A 20,869-nucleotide genomic window follows, 5' to 3' on the forward strand; every position below is an offset into this window, starting at 1 on the left:
CTAACCGGTGATTAAATACAAGAAAATATTTCACAAACTAATATTTATAAATCTAGACTATTTAAGTCTGCACTCTAAATACAGGTTTTTTAAACCCAGACTTCCAAAACCTATACAGTTTTCTTAAACTCACGCTACCACTTAACATTCTCAGGTTTAAGATTCCAACACGTCAAACGCCCCCTAAATGCTTTTAGGACAATATGCATTCACCAACCAAGATCACAAAATATAGAAGTTCCTAGCTATTCGAGAGAGCGGGTTCTCTCCAATACACAAGTCAAGACTCCAAAAAATACCCTCCTCCGCTTCAAGGTTCTCCAAACTAAATAAGCCTCCCTTCCACAAAAAAGGTAACTTTCCGTTCAACTACCTCTCTTACACAGCCACGTACACTGATATACGTAATTCCCGAATTGTCCTTCCTTTTGTACGTTTTGACTATTGGTGCCCTCACAGTCCATCAGTCGAGATGGAAAATATTTGGCTTTGTAAATGGATCACATTGTCAAATTAATTGTTACTATCTGCTTTAATCGTGAGGCTGAAATCTTTGTTAGATCAATTGATAAAGTACTTCCTGATACCTCGACTTTGATGATATCAGTGGCAACAAATTAGCAAGATCATTTGAGACAGTTCAACAGTCTTTCTGTCATTTCTTTTCTGCATACCAAGCGTCTAATTTTACGTTTTTTGTTGCATGTTTCAGTGTGTTTTGCGCTTTATTGAACAATGTTCTTTCTAAGTGTGATAATTTTTCATTCTAGAGGAAGTAAGGATGGGGATGTATGTGTGGCTGAAGTAAAGAAGATGGAAGTCAGTCATATGAGCAAGAGGCTACATCTGGGTACGTCCATAAAAACTCTAGAGTTCTTCCCTAGCCTTAAACCTCATTTCAGGTTGGCTTGTTTGCAGCATCATCCAAAGAAAACTGAGGCTTAATGTAGTTGTTATGATGAACTAGCTGTTGTCTGTGATCATTGAGTTAAAAGGACAGAAATCTTAATCATGTATAATTTATTTATCGTTTATGGTGATTTCCTACGGTTAATTTGTTTGATTATGGCCTCCATGAGTAGGCATATGTCATGCCATTGGTATTGTATCGTATAATGAAAAGTGTTAAATCTCATCAACCTCAAAATGTTTAAGCTAATTGATTATGGTAAATTTGACTACATGAATATGGAACGTTTTTCTCTGTCATGTTTTTCAAGATGGCTTTCATTTATTTAATTTATGTCCCATTTCGTAACCATTTGGTTTTTTGTTTGTCTTTTAAAATTAAGTCTATTTCATCCATATTTCTTACAATAATTTGAATATTTCTTATATACAATTGTGAAATTTTTAACCAAGTTCTAAAAACAAAAACAATTTTTTTAAAGCTTACTTTTTTTAATTCTCAAAATTCGGCTTGATTTTTTAAACCATTGATGAAAAGTAAATAACAAATGAAAAAATTTGGAGGTGGAAGTAGTGTCCATAAGCTTAATTTTCATAAACAAAAACAAAAAACAAAATGGTTACCAAACGGGACCTTAATTTTTTCTTGATAGCAATTTGAAATCAACACCAAATTATTAATGAAAATTTACTTTTTAAAATAAATCCACTCAGAAATATCCATAAACTATACTTTTTCATTAAGGAAAAAAATTGAAAGAATACAAGGGCATACATACAAAAAACTAAAAGAAAGAGTTTCCAACTAAATAAAATGTTGCAAAAGAAATAAATACAAAAAGTCTTCAAAATCGAAGGCCAAAGAGAACCATGAAACCTCCGCTAGTGACCAAACCTCACAAGAGTCCTATCCACACCCCGAAACACTCTATTATATCAATTAAGGCATACCAAAAAAAAAATCAAACCCACGAGTAAATAGTGAACAACTTAAATCAATTAAGGCAACATGATTATTAGAGCGTGCATGTGCCAAAAATTACTAATTTGTAAATTTAAGAATTCATATAACATTGTCACAAAAAAAGTCGTAGATTCAAATCTTATCATCCTATTTATATTTTTTATGTAATATTCTAATTTTTGTATAAAAAAAATAAAACAATTTGATTCAAATAGCAAATAGTTCAAAATGTCTCATCAATATTTTATTTTTAGCTTAAGAAAAATATGAAGATAAGTCCTCCTCAGGTACAATTGAAGATATGGGGAGAAGATATGGGGAAATTTTGTCATACAATGGACAAAGTTTGCTGCAGATTTCCCCACCATAGTTATTGGCAGGGGAGAACAATCAAACATAACCAAAAGCAAAACGAAGACATATCTAAAAGTGGAAACCAATCTATTATTATTATTATTATGTGTGACCAAAATTGCCTTAATAATTGCTATTTTGGTTGTACAATAACAACAGAACAGCAAAAATGAAATTCCCTATATTCTTGTTGCTATATGAGGTATGTTGAATATAAAAGAAAGAATCTTAAAAAAGAATATTTAGTACCTCTCTTTGGTAATATTGCCTCTAATAACCGAGCTGCAATTTTTCAGCTTTCCCTTTTTCCTCAGTTCTGTTGCCTAGAAATATTGCTCTGTAGAGTGATAAGAGTATAATTCAGAAAGAACTCAATTTCGTTTACGTACCAAATGTAATAGGAGAGTCTTTCTTTCTTTCCTTCAATCTCTTCTACCCAAGTCAGCCAGTCAGAAGTGCTTTCAGAATTCCAGCCCTTCTTATCCTCCAAGTGATTTTTGCTTGTATCCAAATTTCATCCTCTCCGCTAGTTTTACTTTTGTAGTTCTCTTCTTGTCCATTTTCACCCTATACCTTTCTTCTCTCTCTCTTTCATAAATTCCTTGCCAATGCACTTCTCCTGTTAACGGCCATAACCCCGTTTTACCTGAACTGCCTTCGTCGTCAACGGCTTCTGCTAAATCTTCATCCATACTTTTCAACAGCGTGAAGTTGAAATATTTTGCCCACATAAATTCCTTGCGTTGTTCAACCGGATGCTGCTCTTCGAGGAAACCGGATTGAGGATTGATATAAACTATTCTCCGGCCACTGTGGTAAGCCCAGACATTGACCAGCATTTCCAATATCCGACAGTAACAGTGTTTTTTCTGCTCAATCATAGAAACTAACAGGAGTTGAGAGAGAGAGAAAATAGTATGGAAGGAAAATGGATTGGACTCAAATCCTTACCTCAAGCTCTGAGGAAGCCAACAAACATCCATTTGGGTGACTCTGATTTCTATTCAGAGCATCAAGGTAATGGGTGAACATCCTGTAGTTACCACATCCAATTATAGAATTAATGAGATTGACTCGATTACATTAAAACAATGACCAAATAATGAAGAAAACTACTTTATATGCGTGGGTTATGAACACCAAGAAACTTGCTACTAATCACCTGGAAAACATGATGAATTCCAGGAAGGAAGGGGTTGGCATCACCCAACTATGGAGGGCAGACCAGCGACCACCATCTTCTGGCATAGGCGGAAGAGCTCCCATATTTGATGACAATCCATACATCTTGCGAAAGGTGCTCTTGAAGGTGGTTCTGCAATCATTTGGAGAAGAATGAGCCAAATTCAAATTTTAGTTATTTTCTCAACTATAATAAGGGTCAAGTCCACTCAATAGAAATGATCATAAATAAAAATAAACAAATAAAACCACATTTTAGAGCATTCTCAACATATTTTATATTGCATTTGGCACTTATGAATGTATGCACATCCACAACGGACATTGAAGCAAGTATCGGTGCTTCAAATACAATTTTAACGTCTTTTCCAAATAATAGCTAGAAAATCAGAATGTTTCATATGTGTAGGAACAAGGGATGATGCAGATCATCGTTGCAGTTTCATGACTCAAACCAACCAAAAGCAGCAGAGAAGTAAATACGTACAAGTAAAATAGAATCAAATGATGCCATCCCTACACCAAGCATTCGTCCAAACTTGCTTTAGATTACATGCTTTTCTTATTTGACATGTAAGATTACCTGCAGAGACCACCGTTCAAGATATCACACACCGACCAGAAAGTGAGAGGAATGATTCCACGATTCACTTGCAAGTGTGCCCAGAAGTATATAACATCTCCTTTAGGGTTGTCTCGTATAGCGTCTTCCAAAGCATTTTCAGCTTTTTTGCACAAGGAAACCTGTTTAATGATAAAAGACTGAATGATATCTATAGTTCTGTAGGGCACCTACTCCCAAGGAGGAGGACCAAAGTTCACCTTTGACAGAATGGAGAGGGAAGGGGGACTCTAGCAAAATCTAAACTTTGTAATAGTCAACCAGTATATTAGTACCTTTCTTCCAGAAGCCCGCCATGACTGGAAACCAATCCAAGGTCTCTTATGAATGTTATCAATTTTATTTGCAATAGCAAACATTCCTCCTATCTCACAGAGAGTGTCCAGATAGTAAGAGTCATTGAGAAGAGGAAGCCGTCCAACAGCATTGACATCATCAGATTTTAACCTCAGTGCTTTCGTAGACTGCCATCAGATTTAAAATTCTTTAAAAACTCAAACATTACAAGGTCAAAACTTACTTGGCTGCCCTTAAGAAGCAAATGACAAACAAAAATATCCAATTCTATGTTTTCATTGTTTAATCTTATAGCGTCAATTATTTGAATAGAACAATGAAAAAGAAGGTCCAAGTAAAAGGGAGAAGAAGGAACTTATTCCGCACTGACTTCAGAAACTTTTAAGGAAATCTTCAAGAGCTAAAGCATCAGAAGTAAAAATTTGAACTAAATGAAGTAGCTACAAGAATGAATTTCCAACAGAAATCTAGCTTAGGAAAAAACAGTTAGGAGTGGTTCTAAGAAAATAGATGAATTAGCCGATTCTTATGCAATTGACTAAGAAAACAGAAACAACGAGAAGTAAATGGAAAGTGTCACTTGATAAAAGTAAAGATGAATGGAGCGCACAAGACTTAGTCCACGGTACAAAGAACCATGGTGCATGAATGGCCAAGCTCCAGCACCACTGTATATCTCATATATGGATACAGTCTGTCCTGTTCTTTCAAGCTCACCCTCATCCCGTTCATTTGCTTCAAACTTGAGTTTTTCTGATTTCCTAGCATTTCGATATATATCATCCCACGCACCTAGATCTCTCTCCATTCTTTCTTGAAACTACATAAAAGGAAGACGATTCTACATTAAGCTTTCTATTTGAGAAGGAAACGTGAGAAACGAATTTAAGAAACAGGGAAAGGAAATGGTTAGAGCAAGTAATCCAATTTCAAGAAGGGTACCGCAATATACCTCTTCCATTTCAACAGTTTCATACTCTTCAGCATTTTCTATTTCCTCCAAAACATCCCAGTCTTGAGAAGTTGGAATATCATACTCAAGAGTCCCATTTTCATTCTCAGACAAAATTGTTAAATTAACAGAATTAGTTAATTGCGCTTCAAGAGCAAAAATAACACTGGCTTTATTTTTTGCTGCAATTCTTTCTTCATCATCTGCATATTCGTCAATTTTCTTCACCATCTCCTTCCTGAACAAATTCCATTCCCATGCCCCTAGTTGAAGCTGGGAGGCAGAACTTGGAAGCTTAACATCTAACGGGAAATTCAGAACATTCTCCAGGAGCTGTGCATAACCGGTAACACATTCTGATGCAAGTATATTCTTAGCAAGCAATCTTCCAGAGGAAGCTATTGCTTGTGCAAATCTCGAGAGCTTCCCATCTGATATCATTTGTGAGAAAGAGCTCAATAGAGCATCAGGATTATGTTTTGGGAAGATGACCCCATGGACACCATCAACGATCTGAGAACCAGAGAAAATGCATGAGATAAGAACAAGGAAAAAGAAAAAGAGGATCGGGAGTTGTTCTGTTGCATTATGACAGCATATCTCAAAAAACTTACATAATTTCTCAAGGCAGGTAGATCAGGCACCATGATTGGGATTCCAAAGGACATGGCTCGAATGAGTAGAGGAGGAAAACTCTGAATTTCTTGTGAAGATCCATAAAGCACAATGTCAGCCATCATCAGTACATTGTTGACATCTCCATTTAAGCCATAATGTGTTATAGATCCATCAGGAAGTCCTAAACGTGAAGCAATTTCCTGCACATAGGTTTAAAGATAGATCCCTTGTCAGACACGCCTTTTCTCCTTGTTGTGAGACAGACTCCAAGTGCAAAATAAAAAGAAATTAGGAAGGATGATTTATCTTCCTTCTTTTTCATCTATTTATTTTGAGAAAATCAGGTATAAAACAACAATATAGACAATAACAAGGAAAGTTACCAAAAGGAATATATGGAGATCAAGAATAATGAGGCCAATAAAAACATTGTAAGATGAAGAAGAAAAAGAATCGTACATCAAAAGATAAACGATCCCTACAAATTCAATAAAACTTCAGAATTTAGATTTGAGAGAGAGAGAGACCAGGTAAGTGCGTGAAGCATTTAAAAAGAAAAAAAACATACAATTGAATTCCTAAGGCAAAGGAAGATCAATTATGTGACCAAATAGAACTTCATGCATGTATAACTGGTAAATTGGCAAATTATTAGACAGCAATATACAAGAAAATATTAAAATTTTAATATAAGCTCGCTTCACATGGTTTAGCTAGCTAGTGTATGACCGTTTTGAAGAAAACAAAAGGCTAGACTATGGAATTATATGTAGATCCATAATTTCATTAAGCATTTCATGAAGTCAATATTCACCCAAATCCTAAGATTAAGAATGGGAAAATCACTCGATTGCTAACTTAGAAAGTAACTGTCTGTTCTCTTTTTTTCCTTAATATTTTACATGCCTCTCTTTTGTTCATTTCCTCCCCACCACAAAAAGTTAAGAAAACATAAAAGGGAAATGAAGAAACAAACCACAAGCATAACCTTTATAGACAATCTTCATGTGCAATATAGAATGTAAGTAACAATGAATCATCCAATGGTCAGGGAAGAATCAAGTTAGAAATTTCAGATATACTCTTCAATCTCAACATCGGTACAGAACTAAATAATATTCTCTTCAATCTCAACATTAGTATAGAACTTGAATATCCATTCACACTTGAAGAAAAGCCACAATGCGCCCATATGATATATGAAACAGGTAAAAGTGTTTCAAGCCCTCGAGTTAACTTAATTTAAAGCTCTTGTAATCTCTCAAAGCTGGTCACGGGTTGAAAAACCCTCCCTGATGCAATGAGTGGATGTGAGCCGTGAGCATGATGCAAGGAGCGGAGTTCCAATACCCATCATAAAAGTATTAATAATAACAACAAATAAATAAATAAAATTGTAAGTTCCAAGTGCAAAAGAAATTAAATACCTTTAAAGCATCATGGGACCCATCAGTTGAATTACAACATAAGAAAACAAATTTAAATGATCCTCCTACTTCTTTCCTCCTTGCATATATTGAGAGTAGAGGACCAATGCTGTGCATAGCCACGGCATAGTCCCATGACAGCTCATTTGGGAAGAACAAACTTCCAACAACGAGAACCAGTATATCATCTTCACTGAATCCATTTTTCTCTCTTAATTGACTTTTGGAGTGATTGTTCTTGTAGTTTTCTGCAGCATAAACATCTGCTGGAGATCCAGGAATTACGTGGAAGTTTCCACTGTCCAAAGTGCTATACAACATCTGATATCATAAGGAAATTGCAAAGGCATAGGAGTGATGAATGTGAAACACAAAACTTACCATAAATAACCACAACATCCAATGAAATAATAGAGAAGAAAGAAAAATTTACTGGGAGAGCAAAATCAGGGAACACAACAACATTAGCCCTTCTAAAAGAACTCTTCCAATGTGAAATGAGATGCTTCCAGCCTCTTTGTTCATATACAGGCAAGCGGTTGGCTAATGTATCTTCTCGAACTATCCATATGAGTGGTAGAGAACAAAAAGGTTCCTGCATAAGGCTGCATAAATATAAACCTCACTAATCATAGTATCTCAATTCTCAAGCTACAACAATATGTCACATGATTATCATATGCTTTTAAGCACATGAAACAATTGAACTCAACTCAAAGTATTCTTATTTGCACAAACAAACCCATGAACTTACGACTTACCTTTTAATGGCAGTGTGTTTTACAAGTTACAAGCTCACGTGTAAACTAAAACATATTGTTTTTGGATAAGAAAACTAAAACATATTGTTTCTTTGAAACTCTTACTAATTCATCCAACTAAAATCAGAACCATCGGAATCTTCGTGCAAAATGTTCCCAAAATATAGGCACTGTTTATTTATAGGTTGGGTTCTTATTAGAATCATAAGCACTGATCATGGTTAATTTATTTTTTTTTTATCAATTTCAATGTAGAAATACATTGACAAAAGTGAGTAAAATTCTTTTCTGCAAGTCACCCTTGATAACTTCTCTATAGAATAGTTCTTTAAATCAAACTACCACACTACTCTGTAGTTAAGTTTATAAGTTGCTTTTTGTTTTTGTCATACCAGTGACAGCATATTTGGGTAATCACATTTTGAAAGTTGAATTTTCCACTTAGAGGAGACTTAATGGTTTAGAACATCTTTAATTGTTATCTCACTTGTGAAAATGAATTTAACTTACAACAAACTCAATCTTTAAAGCGAACAATTTCACTTATTTTATTTCATTTATGTTTAAATACTACTTTGGTCCCTGTACTATAGACTGTGGTAGATTTTGGTCCCTATACTTTTAAAATGTCCATTTTTGTCCTTTACTTCTAAAAAGTGACCATCTTTGTCCCTTCATTTTTATTTTTATTTCATTATTTAACTTTTAAAGAACCAAAATAGTCATTTTTATTGTGATCAATGGGCTTATCCCTTTATTTCATTCATCAATGAAATGTTTTTAATTTCAAAAAAGAAAAATGGTCACTTTTTAAAAGTACGGAGACCAACTTCGACCTTAGTTAAAAGTTCAAGGTTCAAAATGAATATTTTGGAAGCACATGAACCAAAATGAACCAAAGTTGAAATTGTAGGAACCAAAATGAACCAAAATCAAATGAACAAGGTCAAAGTAGTTTTTAAACCTTTAATTTATTTTCTTAGTTCAACAATGTTCGGGTGGAGATTCAAACATCTGACCCTTATGCGAGATGTATTATATTTTGACCAGCAGATCAAAGCTATGCTCAAGTTTGCCACCTATTTTGCATTTCTATAAACGTGTTGTTAGAGCTAAAAGGTTACACTTTAAAAATGAAATAATGTTATTATAAAACCTCTTGAAATTTTGTAATTCACATTTATCATGCCAAAGCACCATTAAATTGTGTACCAATGAACATGAGATTTACAGTGAATCACCTATTGATCCAGATTCACTAGAACGTGTTTATAAAAATACTAACACACAATCTAGCAAGGAAGAGATAGAGGCAACCCCAACTATAATAGTCTATCCTAAAAATTGCACTAGCTTGTACGCCTATATTCTGCAGTCATGCCTAATGCAACTAAGTTCACGAAGCACATCACAAATACTGTTAGACCAAGAAGTAGGACCAGTGACCACATTGCAAGTATACAAAGATTACATTAGTAAGATTTCACAAGGTACTTTAGGCTATAAAGAAAAAGAAAAAAGAAAAGTAAAAAGACCTTGCAATTGCCCCCTCTGCTTCCAAGGAGTCAGCAATAATACCATCATATCTGCAAAGAAAAATGATAATAGAATCAAAGTATCCCAAAGAGTTCTTGAAAGACCCAAAAAAAAAATATCTCAGAACATAAAATAAAAGAATGGTAACAAAACAGTTCGACAAACAGAAAGGGAGCCTGTACATTGACCAGTCAACACGACCATAATGCCTCGGACTTAATATTGAAGGCTGGCCACCTATCTGTTCCCATATTGAATGTTTATTTCCACTCTCTACTGCAAAAATCTGTCAGATACACCTTCATGAGGATCCAAAAGAAATAACTGTAACCAGAAGTTAAAACATCTTTAAATATGTAAGAGAATCCAATCACAAACAACTACATAAATCTACAAGAAAATCCATGCACCATATGAGCATTAGGAAAAAGAAACATAGTACCACATTACAACAGTGGACAAAAGAAGACAACCTACATGTGAAATAAATATCCCAAACAAATGTCTCTTTTTTAAGTATAAATCACCCAAGGGAAAAAAAATCAATGACTCACCTCAAGTAAATATCCAAGTTTCTGTATGTTCTTCATCACAGTAATCAACATTAATGATTGTGGATCATTCTCCATGCTTCCCAAGATCTGGTATCAACGAAAAAATTTGGAAAAGTAAAATTGGTACTTGACTTTATCCCTTGATGAATTCAGGTCCAGATACCATTCTTAAGTAGTCCAGAGTAAAACAGGAAGCCAAGCATATACACTGAAATTATTATGTTATCTCTTATCTGATTTCATCATTTGGTTTATCACCATGACATTGATAATTTATTCCAATCTGAACTTGCTGACAAACTAGTCAATAATTAATACATAGTCATAGCAACCTAATTATTAAACAAAAGTCACGAGAAAGAGAACATGATCTAATCTATACCACAAGGACTAGAACTCTAAATACATCATAGATTGGTAGAATTGTTCATGAACTAGAATATAATTCAAGATTAATTCCATTGAACAATCAGTACCGGTCAGTTATCCTCCTTTTTTTTCATTTTTATTTTTTTAAAATAATGATAATATAAAAATGGGCTGTTTTCAAATATAGAAAAATTAACTAACATATTTACAAATAATAGTAAAATATCACAGTCTATCGCAGTCTATCTATATGTGATATTTTGCTATTAGTTAGTAAATATTTTTAGCAATTTTGTCATTTAAAATAATTTCCCTATAAAAATGTACCAGACAATCATGAAATTATAAGGAGAAACATTGCTCAAAGCTTTTTGTCTCCTCTTTGGCTCAACCTTCTTATACTTTATTATATTTAATATTTCTATGACTGTATTCGATTAGAGAGTCATTTGTTTGAACTCCAGTTCCAAACGTTTTGCCTCCTTCCATTTAAGTTATTTGTTTGACAAGCCTCGTTTCTTTGTTTTCTTTTTTCTTTTTTTCTCTTTTTTTTGGGATAAAAAATTAATTCAAAGCTTTTGGATACAAACATCATTTCATGATCCAAAAATCTGACACTTTTGAAGAAGTGAAAACTGTCGTGTTATTGCAACTACAGGCATTCCTAAATAGTAAATTGTATTAAGTCTCCATGAACAATTATATTCATCTTACTTTCAATGTTTTCATAAAACTTGTTTGTCATAAATTGGAAATATCTTTCGAACTTGAAGAGATCCTCCAAATGGATTATAGTTATGGACCTAAGTTACAGAGGGGGTCCTATGTCGGTGTCATTGGATGGTGGTACAGGATCCAAATAAATGGTTCTAAGTTAATCTACTTCACATAGTTAATGTGGATTAATGTATACAAGTAACCACGACATCGGAGTTCACTTAACGTTCGGGAGAGGGAAAGGGGGGTGGGGAAGGAATGTTCCAACTGATGGGAATCTACAGCACTAGCTTTGACAAATCTTCCATTCGTGGGACTTGAGTGTTTGTGCACATAATCAATAAGAAATGCAATCAACTAAGTGGCATATGCTAAGTACTGATAGCTAATCAGTAACTTGAACGCAAGTAGTTTCAAATAGAAATCAAAAACTAGAAGAACTCACTAGAGCAAGCCTCGGTGAACGAACACCAACTCGGTCCTTCTTCCGCATCTCGTCAAGCCCATCACCTTCCACCAGCTTCCTGGAAATCCCCCCTGGCACAAACTTCAGCGAGCTCCCAAACTTAATACGCTCCATAAGCCACCGCTCCCTTTCACTTCCAGGGCTAGACATCAAGCTAATTGAGCTCTGCAACAACATAGACCCGGTAACAAATCCGAATACCGCAAAAACGACAATGAAGTAGAACAGCGTTTGCCCTCTAGCCGGAATCCACCAGAGCAAGCCCTTGCGATTGATCCGGCTCTGGTGAGATCGGGAGCGAGAGGCTGCGTGATCCAATGAGTCCTTGGCTCGTAAACGGAAGTGACTGGAATTCCGCTTGAAAGGAAAACGATCACGAATGGAGTGAGTGCCGGGAACGGCATTTCCACTCCCATTGTCGTCGATCTCAGAAGATGAACTTCGTCTCATTCAGATGATTTTGTGCTCTGAATTTTGAAGAGAACGTTGATGGAAAATGGATTTGTAATGATTGAAGAAGAAGAAGAAGAAGAAGAAGAAGAAGAATTTGAGAATGAAGATGAAATGGTGCGAAGAAACTTAGATGTGAATTGCTCTCACTGCCATGGCTTCCATTTAGAAGAAGACGAATCCAAAATGAAATAACAATAACTTTTCACATTAAAGAAAATTCGCCAAGTCGGCTAATTTTACAACCACCTTTTTTCTTTCCATGACTTTATTTTCATTGCCTTACATCGTAAATAAGTTTTTTTTTCCCCTTTTTTTTATTTTATTTACATTTATATTTTATGTTAAAATACCGATCTTAGTCCATAAATTTTTAATTTTTAAATAATAATTATTATTTTCGTGTGAAAAAATAAAATATTTTAATATATTTTCAAATTTTATAGTAAAAATAATATAAGTTACGAAAGAATATTTAAAAAATCGACAATAAACTAATATTGACGACTAAATTTAAGATTCATTGAAAGTACAAGGATTAAAATTAGACAACTGAAAAATAGAGATTAAAATTGAACAAACTTCAAAGTATAAGAACCAAAATGATATTTTAACCTAAATTTTATTATTAAATACCGTAAACTTGACTTTTGCAAAATTATGTAAATATACTATACGATTTTTTCAAGTTTATGGTCCAAGTCGATAGAAGAAAAGCTTATAGTTAAAATCACTTTTCTTAATACATCGAGTTTGTAGTGTTTTATGTCAATGGAGCAATAAGTTATGCTTATATTAACTCTAAATTACTTTTTTTCTTATTTTATGACATGTTTGATAATGATTTTGAGACAGTTAAAATCAATATTTGTATTTAATTAATTTAAAATATATTTAGATAATTCAAAATGAAGTTTAATGTATGGGAATAGTATTTAAAAAAAAATAAACCAAACATTTGATTGTTTTTAAATTATTAAAAACGTGATTGAATTGCTTGAGCCTTATTTGTTAATGATTTGATTTTTGAGTTTTTGTTTTTAAAATTTAATCTTATAGACACTGATTCTACCTCCAAATTTTTTCATTTGTATCTACTTTTTACCAATTGTTTAAAAATCCAAATCAAGTTTTAAAAACTAAAAATAGCTTTTAAAATTTTATTTTTGTTTTCTGAATTTGGTTAAGAATTTAATCACAATACTATATAAAATACAAATCATGATAAGAAATTGGAAGAAAACATACTTAATTTTCATAAATAAAAAATAAAATAATTATCAAACAAGTCATTCGTTTCTCGTCCCAATTCCCAACCCAATCAATCCATATGTTTTTTTATTCTATTTCATAAAACACCACCCATCCTTCCCATTTCTACAACTGGCCTCATTTACACCATCTTGTACAAATTAGAAGGGGAAATTTGACCGTGTGACACAATTCAATATTTGTTTTTGGAAAATGTGAAAATCCATAATTTTAAGGACGGTTTGGTTTAAGGGTTTAAAGAGGTCCAAAAATTAAAGATCTCTAAATAAAAAGCCTTCAAATAAGATTGCTAGAAATCAATAATGATTGTGTTTAGTTGTACATTAGAATGTTATCTATATTTTATGGTAACAAATTATATTTGTATTTAACTTATTTAATCATGGATACTTCTATAAAACTGTAACAGATTAATTGATAAACAATAAATTCAATTCAAAGTTTTTGAGCAAAATTAATCATTTAACAATCAAATAATAATATTAGTTAAATTATTAATTACAGGTATTAGTAAAACGAGTAATTTATAATTAAAGTTACTTGATTACATAATTGAATGTATCAATTTGATGAATTGATATAATTATGATATATTAATTAATAGAACAATCAAAATTAGTTTTAAAAAATCATTTTATGACTAAAAATTAATAAATTATAATTAATCAATGATAAACTAATCATAATTATTAAAAAGGTAATCTAATAAAATATTAGTGATAATGATAACTAATTATCTATATATATTGATGAATCAATAGTACCAATGCATATTATATATAATTTGTTTATTTATTTATAAATCTAGCGTAATTAAATTCAAATATTATAATCTAAAATTTAATATAATTTTCTAAATTATAAATATAATATTCATATATTAATCAATTTTAATAATATACAAAACAAGATAATAAATATAATGCATTAAAAGACGAGAGAGAGTGGACATAAAAAAATTCACAATTTTTGTATCATCATCGGCGAATATAAAGAATAAATAATAATAGCTTATTGTCATGTCTAAAGCTTTAAAATATATACCAAACAAGAAGATGTGTATTTCTTACCTATTTCCACTCCTATTCTCATTCCAAATCTCTCAATTACATATTTGTGACAAACATGAAATTTCAACTTTCCATAATTCTGAAATATCCTATGGAGAATTCACGTGCTAACTATATTTCTCTTCCAACTTTCATGTATTTATTCTTATTCAAACTTTAAAAATAAATAAATAAATAAATAAGGGAAAATTTTATAAATAAAAATATCGAAAAAATATTTACATTTTATAGTAAAAAGTTTTAGAGGTACTTTGTACTTTTAGAAATTTTTTATATAGATATTTTTACATGTTTTTTTTATTTAAAAAGGCCCAAAAAAATAAATTAAAAAAATGTCTATTTTCCAAATACAAATTTAAACATTTGAAATAGTCTTTTTATCCATTGTGGTTTGAATTACTGAATATTTCTAGTTTTGGGTGGAAATTAATTCATAATTAGGTGAATTGGTTTTTGACATTTAAGCGAATTATAGGTGAATTGATATTTAGTTGAATGGTCTATTCAAAATTAATAACTACTTTTTCCATTCTCTTTATAAGGGGAGTTACATATATCTATCTATATCATTTATCGTATTTCCATTCTCTTAGTTGTTGACCTTTTCAATTGGAGAGAAAATATGCATTTAATATAATTTTATTTTTTATTTAACGCATTTCACGTCTCAAGTAACTCGTTTTACTAGAAGATTCATGTTAGTTTTCGATATACCTTTAAATATTGTATTAGATTTTTGCAAATGTTCTAACTTATATATGAAATATACTAGTAAATATATTTGATATGTTCTCAAATTAATTGATTTGACGACAACTTGTTGATTTTTATGATAGATTTATGGTTATTTTTAAATATACCTTAGAACATTGGGTTAAATGTTTGCAAATATTATAACCAATATATGAAATATGAATATGCTCAAATAGATAGTTGTACAATTCGATTGTTTCGATATAATAGTATCCGTATGACAGTATAATATATAAATTACGAGTATATGTTGTTTAACCAAATTCATTTACCAGTTATACCACATTATATAAGCACATTTTGACTAAATGTTCAATATAAATCACACACACACACATATATATATATATATCATATTTCATTTATGTCACGATATATATCATAAATTCAAAAGTAGTCGAAAATAAACAAATATATATACTACAATATCTTCCACAGTATATAAATCACATATTGACTCAATGTTCAACATAAAACATGTATATGAATGTATATATCATTAAACAAAAAATATAAATAAAAAACCATCACCACTTATTTCAAAAAAACGTAGGCATACATCTATTCATTGGTTTGCCCAACGCCCAAACTATTCAACGACTACTCAATCATCGTCCGACGTCCATCTTCCGTCACCAGTTGCCGGCAACTCGCGTTGTAACGACCTGATCCTCTAGGACTCAAGCTAGGTCGTTACTAAATACATGCATGCATGAAATTTAAAACGACACCCTTTTATAGTAAAATAAATGCTAAATAAATAAGGTAAATTCAAAAGACCTTCATTAAATTCAAATATTAAAAACAAATGATAGAGTACCCATAAATCATAAATGATAATAAATAGGTATGAAAACAAATCTTACAGCAAGTTTCAAACATCAAAACTGAAAGTTGAAAAACATGAAAAGAAATCTAAATATCATGAGCGGAAGCATAAAACATGGAAGCACAACCTCTGGTGAACCCCAAAGGAGACATCACCTCTAGTAAATCCCGAAGGAAATACAACCTCTGGTGAATTCCGAATGAAAGCACCACCTTTAGTGAATCCCAAAGGAAACACAACCCTTGGTGGATCCCAAAGGAAACTACCACCTCTAGTGAATCCCGAATGATACATAACCTCTAGTGAATCCCGAAGGAAAACACCACTTCTAGTGAATCCCAAAAGACACACAACCTCTAGTGGGCATCTAACTAACGGTGAGGACACTATCACGATCTCAACATCACAAGTATCATATCATGGTTCTATAACATACATATACATCTCATCATTATAGTTCTATAACATAAATATAAATTTCATCATCATAGTTCTATAACATACATATACATTTCATCATTCTTAGTTCAACGAAATCTCCAATAATAATAATATACTCAAATCATGCTAGCATTAAAATATCTATATGCACATCTAGTCTTTTAAATCCACATGTCGCAAGGCATACATAAACCACAAACCATCATCCTCAGTAAATCATAACTACATTGTCTGGCACGTGGGTAGTTTCAGTAGTAAAATTACTTACCTCAAATTAAGCCCAAAAATTAATCCAAGAGAATAAACTCCTGTCTAGCTTCCCACAAACCATAAATTAGATCATAGAACACGAATAAAAAATCACTTTTAAATTTTAAGCCCAAATCCAACCAACCAATCATTCCAAACTTACCAACACGACTTACCCAAAAATTAGGATAAATCCAAATCCACTTTACTACTTCACCAATGGACTCCAACCTATACATAAATCACAATTAAAGATCATATAACTAATTTCCAACAATAACAATCAATCAAAAAAAGTTTCAAAACCTTCATACACACTAAAATCCTTAGAAACAACTTTGAATTTGCTGGAAAACGACTTATGACACACCAAAACTGAAGGAACTCTAATTCTAGAGAACCAGTGAGCGAAAGCAGATCGTTCCAAACTCCATTGTGAAAGAATACACACATGACAATCAAACAGCAACAGTTATGCATCAAGATGAATTACAACATGCTTCTTAGTTAAAAACAAGAGATCGAGTAAATAATACCTTTTGATAATCCTTTATTCACATATCCCTCGATCAAACTCGAACTCATTGATCAGCATAAATGTAATGAGCAAACTCAGTAAACAGCACGAGCTGAAAAATCCTCGATCACAACCGAGTAAAACTCGATTCTCAACCCTTGAATAGAGTTGGACACCACCACTCGATTGCCTTGGTATTCTCAATATGAGAATCCATGAGTTGTGGGATCTATATGGATTTGGGTAGGGGGAAAAAGGAACTAGAGTATGCAACAGAAAGAAGAATAAGTCTAAGTCTATTGTATAGACTTGGTACTCGATCATTTAGTAAGCGAGTAACTATCGTATAGTAAACTCGACTCCTATCATTTACTCCCTCAACAATTTATCGTATAACTTGATGCTTTTTGCACGTGGAATGAATAATGAAAACACTTTTCATATTTATTTATCAGTTAGCCATAAAACCGTGTAAAAACCACCCACTAAGGTGGTTATTGGAGAAAACGAAAATAAATTATCTCATAATTAATTAATTATAAATAAATACAATAACTAACCTATCATATTACATTTATAACCTATAGTTTTAATATTACATCATATGCAACATATAAACCATATTTCGTTTTCTCCTTTATGACATTTAATATAAATCACATTTATATTAATTCCTCTAAACATATAATAATGTATCAAATACAATTAATAAATTATATCACATATATGAACTAATTTAATTATATCATACATAATCAAATTCCCTCTTGTTAATTCAAACATTTCAAATTAACCCAAAAACTAATTCTCAACATGAATTCATTAAGCTACCAAGGGGATCTTATGAACCTGTAGTTTGAATCTCCAATGGCACGTGAATAACTAACTAAACTACTTAATCACGATATCCACCAACCATTAACCGTCGGACACTCCACTAAAGACCGACAGTTGCACTCTTCGCACTATATATATATATTTCTGTGTCCATCGGATATAACCAACCAACAATACGATGACCCTTCACAAATCGTTCGTAAGTATAGTTGGGCCAAATTGTGGTTTTTATAGTTACATCTAACTTCTTAAGTACCACTAATTCCTCTTGTGAATAATACATCATAGTCCCACTATGAGTAAACCCTTTTGGGGCCAAGAGAAGGTGTGGCGCCACATTGTTCAAGTCCCGAAATCAACCTTCAAGGAAGTAATTTATCTACTTACCCTTGCTTCGAGGAAGGAGTGAATTCCTTCTTGTGTCGTTGAGTTCTCAGCTCCTCAATCAGACAAATCCCCAAAGTGGTAGGTTTGAGTAGGCGATCTGGCCACTGCACCCATGCAAATCAAAAGACTGCCTTCATAGGCAGGAGTTCACAACTCATTCAGGATTAAGGTCATGTTACCTATAGTCATCCTAGTGAAATGAAAGTCTCTGTCATGAATGACGTTATATAACGAGACTAAACATTTTGTGGTTCTGTCTTATACAAACTCCGTATAAAGCATCCCCGCTCGCATGTCTAATACACAAATGATCAAGATCAGACCATTTGACACCTACAAAGCGGGCCACACTCGTAGTATCACCAAGATAAGGTACCCCTCCTTTATCCATATACTACAGACCATTTAAGTTATCACTTAAAGCATGATCCACTTGTATGTCTCCACATATATGCTTAAGTTATAACAATAACCAGAGATCTTAGTTTATTGGTTTATGGTTAATGCAACTAAAATATCTCATATTTCATAGACCGAAGTGAATAAAATATCTCATATTATAAATCACAAAACTGTTTGTTCATATAGATATTTACAAACTACAAGACCCTACGAGATTTAGGGCATCAACCCCAACAAAAGCAACCTTCAACCCGCTGGACATTATTTCAAAACCTTCAAACCTCTAAATCTAGCATCCAACCATAATGGGTAAATTAAAACCAAACCAAAATCAAGTGGGTAACAAAAAATTAACCAAAGAAAACCAAAAAAAAAAGAATCATGAATCTCTTTACCCACTAGATCCTCACCAGCCGTAGAGTTCTCGACGGTGGCGACTGCCAAAACCAGGCATAAATGGCAACTGGATATCGGATCTGGCGGGTCTAAGATGAACAATGGCGACTGACGTGAACAGGCAGCGGAACTAACTGAAGGCAGCTCAACGGACTTACCTGTAGTGCTGATTTGACCGGTGAAGAAGGCACCAGACGACCGCCGAGCGCAAGTGTTGGAGGGACGTGGTGAAGAAACTGATAGTGATGGAACCGGAGGCGTCCCTTCATATGATGGAAGAGGTCGTCGACGAAACCAACGACGCGGGGTTGACAATCCGCGATAGCGATGAAGGACAACGAGCGGCTGAAGGGCTGAGCGGCTGGAAACTAGTGGTTGGTGAGGGCATGGGGTTTTTGTGTGAAAGTGAAAACCGATGGGGGGTTGCTTGCACGTGAAAGAGATGGAAGGATTTGGGTTTTAAATAAAATAATGATGATAATAATAATAATAACTCAAAAGGAAAAAGGGATAAAATAAATATTTTATTTTATTCTAAAAAAACCCAACTTACTATACATATATATATATATATATAACTATTTCAAATTCTTTCCTTTTCCTCTTTAAACCCAAATTTAAAATTAAACCAATTCTCCCAAATAAAATATCAATTATCAAAAATTGAATTTCCAAAATTCTAAAAATGTTCTCAGATATTAGAAGATACTGAAATTATTTTAAGAACAAAAATTTGGGGTGTTACATTCTTCCCTCCTTAAAGAACTTTCGTCCTTGAAAGTTCATTCCTGAAAAAGCTCTGAATACTAAGCCCTCATCTCATCTGCTCGTTCCCAAGTAGCCTCCTCGAACTGGTAATTATGCCACAAAACCTTCACAAGTGTTATTTCCTTATTGTGTAACGTCTTTACCTCTCTGGCGAGAATCTGCACATGCCTTTCTTCACAACTCAAGTTGTCATTTAACTGCAATGGCTCAAAGTCAACTACATGGGATGGATCTGTCACATACTTTATCAGTATCAAAACATGGAAGACATTATGAACTAAAGAAAGTGATGGAGGCATAGAGTTGGCAACGGGGCCGGGGCGGGGTGGGGATGGGGGCGTTGAAGGAAATCGAACACGAGGATTTCCATGAGCAGCGAAATAGATCAATCCAAATTACAATAATGTATAAACATTACAATTACAAAACATACAGTTATGCAATCAATACAAAAATTACAGCATGAAAACTACAAATGATCAATAAGAGAAATCTCTACACACATTTGTAAACTCGTCTCCACACTCCTTGATCACGAACACTTGAACAAAACAACCTCGAACGCTCGAACAACACGACCACTCCACAGCACGAACACCGCGTACTTGTCCTCAGTGATCGCCTCGGTCACAAACACCCCAACAGTACGAACGACCTCGACAGAATCTCGACGGCGTCGAGTTGAGTATATCACCACCAAAAAGGCTACCTTGGTATTCTCAGAGTGAGAATCTATAGGGTGGACTCTGTGTAGACTTGGTTTGAGGCAG

The 20,869-nt window shown here is 33.2% G+C and overlaps 1 protein-coding gene across 2 annotated transcripts; it reads right to left on the reverse strand.

The window, feature by feature from the left end:
• Nucleotides 1-2,297: 2,297 nt before the first annotated feature.
• LOC120075439 (UDP-Glycosyltransferase superfamily protein) lies at nt 2,298-12,418 on the reverse strand. Of its 2 annotated transcripts, none has more exons than XM_039028831.2 (14): nt 11,708-12,418; nt 10,177-10,263; nt 9,805-9,908; nt 9,622-9,672; nt 7,759-7,930; nt 7,326-7,646; nt 5,895-6,098; nt 5,281-5,793; nt 4,939-5,148; nt 4,307-4,495; nt 3,993-4,153; nt 3,390-3,542; nt 3,179-3,260; nt 2,298-3,096 (listed from the first exon to the last, which is right to left on the reverse strand). In XM_039028831.2, the coding sequence occupies exons 1-14, from the start codon at nt 12,176-12,178 to the stop codon at nt 2,707-2,709; spliced, it is 3,108 nt and encodes a 1,035-aa protein (XP_038884759.1). In that variant the 5' UTR covers nt 12,179-12,418; the 3' UTR covers nt 2,298-2,706. The 2 variants fall into 2 exon arrangements, with proteins under 2 accessions (XP_038884759.1, XP_038884760.1); XM_039028832.2 differs by having other exon boundaries at nt 2,298-3,113; nt 11,708-12,390.
• Nucleotides 12,419-20,869: the final 8,451 nt, after the last annotated feature.

Source organism: Benincasa hispida, chromosome 4 (genome assembly GCF_027475165.1).
Source record: "Benincasa hispida cultivar pf3 chromosome 4, pf3_genome.v1.1, whole genome shotgun sequence".
In the NCBI taxonomy this organism is placed as follows: Eukaryota; Viridiplantae; Streptophyta; class Magnoliopsida; order Cucurbitales; family Cucurbitaceae; genus Benincasa; species Benincasa hispida.

Bases quoted from the DNA above. Each gene is read 5' to 3' on its own strand.
- LOC120075439 (XM_039028831.2), bottom strand. From the start codon at position 12,178: ATGAGACGAAGTTCATCTTCTGAGATCGACGACAATGGGAGTGGAAAT. The intron at 7,931-9,621 runs GTCTTTTTACTT...ATATTTATGCAG, and splicing joins GCAGAGGGGGCAATTGCAAG to CCTTATGCAGGAACCTTTTT. The intron at 5,794-5,894 runs GTAAGTTTTTTG...TCTGGTTCTCAG, and splicing joins TACCTGCCTTGAGAAATTAT to ATCGTTGATGGTGTCCATGG.